Source organism: Sinohyriopsis cumingii, chromosome 12 (genome assembly GCF_028554795.1).
Source record: "Sinohyriopsis cumingii isolate HCF-2022 chromosome 12, ASM2855479v2, whole genome shotgun sequence".
NCBI lineage: Eukaryota > Metazoa > Mollusca > Bivalvia > Unionida > Unionidae > Sinohyriopsis > Sinohyriopsis cumingii.
The window spans coordinates 5,411,053-5,422,257 of record NC_142972.1 but is presented as its reverse complement, the minus strand read 5'-3'; the positions used below and the strand labels follow the sequence as shown (position 1 = coordinate 5,422,257).

General features: G+C 34.6%; 1 protein-coding gene across 4 annotated transcripts in view; it reads right to left on the bottom strand.

The window, feature by feature from the left end:
- Positions 1-315: 315 nt before the first annotated feature.
- LOC149785938 (uncharacterized) overlaps positions 316-11,205 on the bottom strand; it is a 74,883-nt gene continuing 63,993 nt past the window's right edge. For all 4 annotated transcript variants that reach the window (XM_089976183.1, XM_089976184.1, XM_089976182.1 and 1 more), the window contains exons 6-7: positions 7,374-7,459; positions 316-4,895 (exon numbers count right to left, since the gene is read on the bottom strand). In XM_089976183.1, the coding sequence (XP_089832309.1) occupies positions 4,462-4,895; positions 7,374-7,459 (520 nt within the window). In that variant the 3' untranslated portion in view covers positions 316-4,461. The remainder of the gene's footprint in view (positions 4,896-7,373; positions 7,460-11,205) is intronic.

Genomic DNA, 11,205 nt, shown 5'->3' with positions numbered 1-11,205 from the left:
TAGGCGCTCAGCATTAGGAGGTCAGTTTTAGGACTGGTCGGCCTGGTGTCAGTATAATGTGACTGTGCGACGACATTATGCTACATGTCTGCGGCATGATGTCTCAGTGCTAGACTTCATTATGAACTGCAGCACTGCAAACATAGTAGCTATATGACTGAATTTTTTTGTAAAGCTACGTTAAAAATCCAAAACACACACACACACACACACACACACACACACACACACACACACACATTGGATATATGGGATGGTTAGTATGTACTCGCTGAAAAAAGAAAAACAAACTCGAAACAACAGAAGCCAATAGGATTGCATTTGAAAAGTAATTTATTTGATATTATGCATCTATCGTACTACCACTGTTAATGAAACTCATATATTAGTTGGCTAAAGGTGAAAAGTCTGCTGCAACAATTTCCACAACATATTGTCTGAAATTCTGACGCAGCCCATACTTCATTATCCCTTTTGATGCAGTGCCAAAGAAAGGCACATATTCCATTATTTGTCCACCATAATTTCAAAAGTGGATGTCGGAATGCGAATAATAGACCTATGTTTGTGGATTTCGAGGACGTATGCTTTTCTTGTCACAAATACCCGAGTTACAGACACCGTTTTTTGTCGCCGGGTAATCTTAATTTGCAACAATAAAACCACCTCAGACGAAGTACAAGACTGTTACCACTCAAGTGCGTACCAATCTTTCATGAAGAAAAAACAGAACGGCACCGGCAGCATTAAGAAGTTGCCGTGTTTAACATAATGCAAAATTTTCATGATAGATTATAGCAAGTCATGAAAACTATGGCAAGATCTGGTATCTTTCTCATAAATCTTTATAAAACTTTTTTTACAATAATAGTACCCCAGCCTTTAAAAACTACCTCAAAATACAAATGCAGCCGCGAAGCTGTATGAACAACAATATGAACTTCTGCAAATATTTCAAATAATTTTGTTTTTCTGTAGCTTCGATCCGGTTAGAATCACAACATTGTACCTGCAAACCAGGGTCAATATTGTTTGCACTACTGATTACTCCTAAAAAAAGCAACCCCCCCCCCCCACACACACATATACCCAGATCTGCCAGCGGATTATGTGACGGCTGAGCTGGGTCTGTGCAGTTTGCAGTTGGACTCGTCTTATAAGCGAGTAAGAATGGTGCAATCAAAATTTCAAATAAATAGAAGTCTGTAATTGTGATTGTTAGTTTTGAAGCTAGAGTCTAGGTCTGTAATTGTGATTGTTAGTTTTGAAGCTAGAGTCTAGGTCTGTAATTGTGATTGTTAGTTTTGAAGCTAGAGTCTAGGTCTGTAATTATGATTTGTTAGTTTTGAAGTTAAAGTCTAATTCTGTAATTGTGATTGTTAGTTTTGAAGTTAGAGTCTAGGTCTGTAATTATGATTTGTTAGTTTTGAAGTTAAAGTCTAATTCTGTAATTGTGATTGTTAGTTTTGAAGTTAGAGTCTAGGTCTGTAATTATGATTTGTTAGTTTTGAAGTTAAAGCCTAGGTCTGTAATTATGATTTGTTAGTTTTGAAGTTAAAGCCTAGGTCTGTAATTGTGATTGTTAGTTTTGAAGTTAGAGTCTAGGTCTGTAATTGTGATTGTTAGTTTTGAAGCTAGAGTCTAGGTCTGTAATTGTGATTGTTAGTTTTGAAGCTAGAGTCTAGGTCTGTAATTGTGATTGTTAGTTTTGAAGTTAGAGTCTAGGTCTGTAATTGTGATTGTTAGTTTTGAAGCTAGAGTCTAGGTCTGTAATTGTGATTGTTAGTTTTGAAGCTAGAGTCTAGGTCTGTAATTGTGATTGTTAGTTTTGAAGCTAGAGTCTAGGTCTGTAATTATGATTTGTTAGTTTTGAAGTTAAAGTCTAGGTCTGTAATTATGATTTGTTAGTTTTGAAGTTAAAGTCTAATTCTGTAATTGTGATTTGTTAGTTTTGAAATTAGAGTCCAAATCTGTAATTATGATTTGTTAGTTTTGAAATTAGAGTCCAAATCTGTAATTATGACTGTTAGTTTTGGAGTTAGAGTCTAAGTTCATTTTTTTGTTTGCTCACAGTTTCCAGACTATTATTTTATTTTGTCGAAGAAAAACAAAATCACTCTATTATAAAATTATAATAAATAGAAGATCGTAGAATTGTTAGATGTCATAAGTCGCATAAATACATACTCTTTTCATAATAAAGCAAAACATATACACAATATATAATACAAAAATATATGTTAATGCCCGCCTTTAGTTATCACATGTCAAAGCTGACATTTAATGTAAATAAAAATGTTTTTTAAAACAAAACGTGTCAGATAAATTATTTTCAAAGATACATACATACATACATACCCGCACACATACATACATGCACACACACACACACACACACACACACACACACACACACATACATACATACATACATACATACATACATTTTTTCTTTTAATTGTTGCAAAATTGCTATTTCTTGTTTTGATTTTTCTTATATTGATCTTTTTTCTTACTTTGAAATATATACGTGTTAGTTCTTTTTTTCCGGACTGGTGTATTCATATATACCTTTAATATTTCAAATATTTATTCATAATTGAATGCAGTTTCAAATACACATAAAGATGTCTGTCTTTAAGGTTTTTGTCTAATTTTAACAAGGGCTATATCTGTATAGTCGTGTATACAAACCACTCATAATGCTACACGACTGAAACACACTAATGTCCAGGATCCTTGTTTTTTTTTTTTTCTTCTTCAGTTTTTATTCCCTGAATCGAAATCGTGGTTGGAAATCCTAATCGTTTGTTCATTTTCTTATTTTCAATAGGGAAACGTGATAATGAATCACTTGTACCATGCATACAGTAATTCAAAAGACAGTTTTACATTATTTACGTTAGACACCGAAACTGTTAGTATAAATTTTTCATTGTCTTTCCAAGGTACAACTGAACACATGTATGATACATTTTATGTATGATGAATCTGAAATACCCTAAATTTGCATACATTAAAAAATACTGCTATATGGAATCTCATTTGGAAATGCAAGATTTTTGAAACAATGAAGCCAGAACATGCGAACTTTTTTTTCTAGACTCTGTTTGATATGCAGAATGTCCTTGATAGGGGCTACAATAGAATAAGATCTGCCCAATACAACAAATGCTAAGCCATCTTCATTATTTGAATTGAAACTGTGAAATCACCAAAGGCGGATTTACGGCACCATGAATCCAGTTTCAGATCGACACAAACACTTGGTGTAAATAATCGCATTGGAGTAGCAGTTCCATCGGTTCTCTTCTGTCTGATGCAAACGATGCTAAATTACTTCCTATGCACCAACCATGTCAAAATTATTATCATTTTTTAACTTGTTTTTATGAAAACCCAATTAAGAAACTTCACCAAGGTGTACAATCAGTGAACATTTTGGAGGTTTTGAGGGAGTACGGTTTATATAAAACAATTTACACTATCTTGCTAGATTTTTTAATTATTTTTGTTATCTTCATCTTTTATGTTATATAAGTTCTACAGAGTTTGAATAAATGACCTTGTTGAACTACATCTTTACATTTATTTGGAAGATTTAACTTCCATAATTTATCTTTCCTTGGGGGTGTACATTTCTTTATATTTAGATTTCTAAAACTTGCTTTTAATCAGCACCGTATAGCTGTTATTGTGCTGACGTGTTGTTAAGGCCTATACATACACACTCATCCGCTCTTGACCCCTACATGTTTAATCTGTTAGGGGTGATTTATGACTTTAACACTGGTGGGGTGGGGTATTTCAGGAATGTAAGCAGTATACATTATCCAGACCAAGTCAAAACATTTCTAACAGTTGGTGTCACACTGGAAACAATTATAAAAACTAATTTTTGACATGTTTTGGAAGATCATCTGAAAACCTTATCGTACATACTATAAGATAGTTTGTTCCCGACAGCTCTCCTTGATATTGCCAATTTTAGCCAATCAGCACTGCACTCCCATCACGTCCAGGTACTGTCCCGGTACTGTCCCGGTTACGCTGAAATTCTCAAAATTTCTTATCAAGCAAAGACTATATTATTTTACTCGTGATATTTATGACAACTGTTGAATATATGTCGGTGGGGGAAAGAGTTCAATAAATATTCCATGGTAATCTAATTGTTCCCTTAGAACCATTTGATCCATCAAATGTCAGAAAATGCTACAATTTCTAAGCGTGAAGCCTCTTTCGGATTGTAAGGTATGTATGATTCCATTTAAGTCCTTAATGCACGCTCAGTGTATAATGAGAAATTATTTGATACTAAGCAAGGGATATGAAATATACTTAAAAGCTTCATTTTGATCAAACAAATTTGAGATGTTTAGTATAACTGAGACCTGGTACGTTTACAACCGTTTTGACGAAGTTTCCAAATATACATAATCTATCTGCAGTGAAGAGTCTTTAGAATGCTATGCACTCCAAAGCAAACAATAGTGCTACCGAAATAAGGACAGTGCAATATTGTCTATATCCTGAATTCCATACATTTTTTGCTTCAAAGGAATGATTTGGTATTGATTTACTGCACGTCTTATATATATTATTCAATCTTTTGTGTCTGATCTTTCCACTAAGTACTAAATCTTCTTTATCCAAATAAATATACGAAGCGGAATTCCATCTGCGTTTTTTTTCTGTTGAAAATACTGTGAAAATTCTTCCCGTTATGGCACATTTGTATGGATTGGTCACATTAATTTTTAGCTGGAGGAATTTCTTAGATGAACGTCTTTTGCGTATGCGATGCCCTTTAGATATAATTGGTCTGGCCCTTGCCACAAATGTTTTAGAACTATCCTCTTGGGGGATCATTTCTCCGACTGAAATTTCGTAAGCTGAAAAAATTGGAAGCTGATTAAATTACCTCTGCACATTTTCTATTTTCAAAAAAGTAAGAAAGCCAATTATTATTATTATTATTATTATTATTATTATTATCACGGCTTGTAAGATATGCAATTATGTAGTTGCAATAAAATAATTGTTCGGCCTCTAACCGTACGAATGCAGCATAATTCCAATCCTATGACAATTTACATAAGGCTGATCTCATTCCTACTTGATTATCTATTCCACTGAAATTAAATGTATTCTTAAATTCGATCGATTTCTATGGATCGATTAAACACGCCAGATATAGACAGATAAATCAATGTGTGCATAATTATATTCCAAAGAAATATTTGTGGATTTCAATGTTCTTTTTCTATATGAATGTGTATTTTAGACAACAACAACAACAATAAAATAATAATAATAATAATAATAATAATAATAATAATAATTTTATCTGTCTGAAGATGACACATCTGGTTCTGAATCAATCAACTAATCTTATTTGTAGTCTTCAGATAATAATATGTTGAAACTAAAAATGTAACGAATGTGTTCGACAAAAACTCTGCTTACTAAACTATTTGACTCACACATGTAAAACATAAAATATACATACATACATACACACAAACATACATACATACATACATACATACATACATACATACATACATACATACATACTTGCATTATATCTATCAGATATACATGAAGATTTTGGGAGGTTGGAAATGTGGCTGGGGTAAGCTAGATAGGTGTCTCAATTGCTTTAGTGTTGTGGCATAATCGGAAGAAAGCAATTTGTGAAGCGCTTTTGTAAAATAATATTGTTTGTGTTTGTGTTTGTTTAACGGAATTGGCAAGAAAATTGCACAACATTGTTGCAGAATATATAAAAGATGTTTCGTACATAGTCGTTTAGAAGTTCGCCAAATGCAGATTATCGCACGAACTAGTCTGCAGATAGTGTGAATGGCTATTGGAAGCTGGAGCTGGGAGATCATTGGTATGGTGTGAATGGCTATCGGAAGCTGGAGCTGGGAGATCATTGGTATGGTGTGAATGGCTATCGGAAGCTGGAGCTGGGAGATCATTGGTATGGTGTGGATGGCTATTGGAAGCTGGAGCTGGGAGATCATTGGTATGGTGTGAATGGCTATTGGAAGCTGGAGCTGGGAGATCATTGGTATGGTGTGAATGGCTATCGGAAGGTGGAGCTGGGGGATCATTGGTATGGTGTGGATCCATGTTAGAATAAAATTTATACCTCAGACTAATGTTAAAATACTTTACTCTATAATTAAAAGGTAACAACTGTAAATTAACGAATACATGCTAGGATGGGTTCTCTTTTCCGATAATAATTTTACCGGCTGTTCTTTGAGTTCATATATCTGAGATGGATTAGTAGCAGTGCAATTCCTCCACTTGGCAAATATGAATGATGGTGTGTTTTCAAACATTTTGTATCGGGTTCGATAAACTGAGATAGGTCAATAATTGTTTGCTGACGATCTATCACCTTAGGTTCTATTAGATTCTTTGGAAAGCTTCCGGTATCACTGCCTGTGTTGATCAAGCTAGCAATTTAAGGGGCAGCAAATCGAGCCGATAGTGTGAGTACTTTTTTATTCAGTCCTTTTACTTTGCTGCCAGCAGGTTCTCAAGTATTTATAACATCTTGACAAAATTTTGTAAAGAATCTAGAATGTTATATGTGACTGGACTTCGAGTCCACATAATGGGTGCAAAATATTGTGCAATATGATTCAAATCAGATCTTTACTGTCTTACATGAATATCTGACAGCGACCGCTTAGGGGCCATGTTCTGGTGACCTATATTATTATTATATTCGATAATTTTATATACCAATCAGATGACGTGTTATATTTTTGCTTTTGGGAGACTGAGCAGTGTGGCTTAAGAGCATCGTGTCCCAAACGATTTGATTCACTTTCAGAGTTTTGAAAGATGCACTTTCATTGGCCACTTCAAAGGTCACCAAAACATGACCCCTAAACGGAAGCTGTCTGCTTTTCATGTAGGGCAGTGGAGATCTGATTTGAATCAAACTGAATCTCGTGCTGTGGAAAAATATTGTCCAAGTTCTGAATTTAATGAAGTGATACAGGTATTTAAGTCATTCGCAATGTCTATTAATGCCATTTAGACTGATTATCCATTCATTTGAGAAAAAAATTAAAGCTTAAATCTACCTTGATAGATAGCTAGACAGACAGGCAGACAGACAGACAGATAGACAGATAGATAGATAGATAGGTCAGCATGTGGTTATGCTATTCTAACTCAGATTTAGTTTTTTAAAAAGGAAGAGGGACTTTGATTTTCACTCTTGTACGTGCATGTGTATTGATCTAATATAATATAAACGTATCTAGTATGTAGAATTAACTACTGAGTAAATGAATATGAAAAGTAGCTAGTAGCATGCGTCAATTTTATTAAGTACGTACCATAAGTGTATTTCTCGGAACATACTGTCTTCCCAAAGCGTACGCTGTCAGTGCAGAACTTGCTGTTAGAGTCCTGTGGCGGACAACTATAAAAAATATTTCATGACCTAAATTGTGGTGTAAGTGGAAACGAGCATTCAAAGACACACATAAATAAACATAAACGTACACACACGTTTCTTAGACCTCCCAAATGATGGCCACTGTTGCGTTTACTAATTTGGCTATTGTTCTCTTGTTTTGTATCTTCGCTAGCCAAGGTTCCGAAACGATAACCTTATCTAAACCTTTGCGTATCGAGCGGATATTTCTCCGCTTCAGGTCTGGGAATTTCATTGAATGAGGCGGCAAGCCACACCATCCAATCAAACATACGTTTTTCAGATTCGAACACTCTTCCAACACGATGGGGACAAGGAGAGCAAACAACTTGAATGGACTGATAAATAAGCAATTTTCCATTGCCGGTCTGTGTTTGCACAACTAGCATTCACTCAAATACACCTGTAATGGCTTCCCTCTGTATGTAGTCATACTTTCGATGTTAAACTTACAAAGTATCCTTGTTAAGTCAATTACCTCCACCATTTTCGGCCGATGTTCAGGACGCACGGTACTAATTCAACTCCAAAAGTAAACATGGAAACACTATCATATTCAAAATTCAATAACTTAAAATGTATGGGTGCTGAGGATGAAACCTATAATTATCCATGCACATCTAACCTTGGTGCAAGCTTATGTGTGGAGAACACCATACGAGCCGCGACATTTTAAATACTCTATTATTTGTTCACCCATTTCTAGACTGTTACACAGTTCTTCCGTATAATTAGTACCGTGTGTCCTATAACCAGATTTAAATTTTTTAGAAAAAGTTGTATTTTACTCATTGATATTGGAGCATAATTGTAAGAAAGAATTGGCCATGTTTGTACATGGATAATCGTGCAATAGCATTTTATCTGATACCAATGTCTATTGCTAAATTGCATCCGCATTACCTGTTGCTGAGTTGTATTGTACTTATTAGTGGCTTATTCTTGTTATTAAAATAATTGTTTTCTGACTTTGTATCTTCATGTTATCTTTCTATAGCATGCATGCTACACAAAAGAAACACAAGCATGCTGACATCAGCAAGTATGACATCACAGGGTATCAAATTACATGACGCATTGTATTTTCATCTCTTACTGGCTATAAGACAAGTTTTAAATGTTTTAAATTTCAAAATTGCATTTCTTTTCTTGTGACTCTCACAGAAATAAGATGCAGTGCATCCCTATTCATATCAATCAAACAAAACAAATAAGTATGCCACATGACGGGTCAAAATGTTAACAGATCATTGCCCTTTTGTGACTAAAACAAATACACACACCCATGAAGCGTCAAGAGATGCTGACATTCCAAACTTATTTAAACTATCATCACATGTGATTCATCACCCCCAAATGTTAATAAAAAGGTATAAAAGCCAAGTAAAAGTTCCATAAGCTTTTTTATACTGAATAATTATATAACATAGTGCTACTTTTCAGTATAAAACTATTGGGAAGGGTGAGGAAGCAAAGAATAGACAGAGTAATTTCTTCAAGCATGGTAATGTTCCCCACAACAAGGGGGGAAATGTGCATCAGCCCTAAAGACACAGCCACTTGAGGTCTGTGACATAAGGACAACAAGAGACAAATTTTGAAAAAGCTATCCAAAGTTCCTATAATGCTGACATTCATGTTGGAGACAGAAAGTGTATGTACAAACTGTTGTGGATCAAGCTATTAAGTAAGCTGGAGGTGGAGAAATGTGTGAAAAAACTTGGCGATGCCAAGACAAGTCCATGTCTCTATGCAATATTCAGACACTGATAAAACTTATCACTGCATAAACTACTTGTTAAATATAAGTAATAGAATTGAATTGCATATTAAAGTTGTCTAATACATAAATCTATATCTACATTTACCCCAAACTCATAAAAAATTAAGAAAAAGTCTCAAAATCATTACTTTGGCTACTTTCCACTATAAGCAGTGTTAATTTACTTACTTTTTAATATAAAGCTGAATAAAATGCATACCTTATTGAAAAGAAGAGAAACAAAGTAAATCTTGCAATCACTCAATTACAAAGGGGAGGGAATACACCTTGATTTGGCAAACCAAGTAGCAAGCTCTAATTTACAGCTAAATGATTCCTTATTATTACTTGATAGTAAGTGCAGAGCAATGTTGGCTTCATAAATAGCTTTTGTTTCAAATATGAAACCATAATTCTGACAGTAAGCTTGTTTTCATCTATTCACAACAACATATCTGGTGAACAAACCACATGTCACTTACTGCACAAAGGGAAAAATGCTGAGATGTAGAATAATGTATTCCGAGAGCAAAGTTCCAACACCCCGACTACAAAGGTTTTCTATCATGGGACTTGGTACATGAAGAGAAAAGAGGTCTGGTGTGGTGGGAGCGAGCAATATGTTCACTTTGCAGTTATACATCAAGAATGTTTCAACTGTAGGAAGAGACGCCGAAGAGAGGTTGGGGAAGAAAAACTGCCTGTGTAAATAATGTAATACAGATAGGCCTTTTGCAGACTTCTATTGGGAATGAAGGGTTGAAAACTATTGTTTTAAGTGAAAATGTCCCTCCCTGCTCCATCAACAAAAGGGATGCAGAAAAGTTCCAATATTGCTTGCCAAAAATTGAATGTACCAATATGAGAAACATGCTGAACATAGAAAAGGTGTCAAGGAGTTTAATTCTATGATAGGAAATAAGACAGATATAATTGATATTCAATGTGACTCGACATATAATAATGCAATTTACAGGTTGAGGCAATGCAGCATGTGCAGTTTTGTGCACAGTCCTTGATTTTTACAATGTTCTCTGCTTTGATCTACTGAAAGTGTCTCTAAAGTTAAATGATCAGTATTGATACATAAGTGATTGTGACATAAGTGGCTTACATTTAAAATCTCTCCCCCACCCCCTTTTGGGGAATTGTTGCATGTGTTAAATGGTATTTAACCATATAGGTCAATCTGTGGGCACCATCATATGAAATTCTGCCATCAGGCCATACTATGCTCTTTTCCCCATGGCCTGAGCTATCTACTGTCACTGTCCAGTGTATAAAACCATTCCCATATGTCTTTTTAATAGACTTTTTTCTATAAAATCACATGCAAACCATGAAAAAAAGACTCCATTATGATTGTCATATGCAAAAACCACCAAAATGATAATCTGGATGCACATGGTAACCATGGAAAAAACAAGCTCCTATTATGGTATAGGTCGCATATAGGACTCATTGTACAAATTCAACTCCAATAGTAAACATATGGAAATACTATCATATTCAAAATTCAATAACTTAAAATGTATGGGTGCTGATGATGAGACCTATAATTCTCCATGCACATCTAACCTTGGTGCTAGCTTATGTGTGGAGAACACCATATGAGCCGCGGCATTTTGCTTATCTAGATGTGCATGAAACACATGTTATTGATTCTGTATCAAATGAATCAAGTACTCCTGAGTCAAGCCTGTAAAAATACTAAAATTGCATCAGTAGAAATTTGTCTATATTATTTTAAAATTACATATAGGATAAGCTCTCAAAAGATATTTTTAATAAAATTTTAATTTTCATTATTAACCAATTATGGACCACCAAACTCGTAAATACTCTATTATTTGTTCACCCATTTCTAGACTGGTTCACAGTTCTTCTGTATAATTAGTACCGTGTGTCCTTCAATGCACTACGCTGTTGGTTTGTTGGCATTACATACTAAGGGAGGCAACTCAATTAA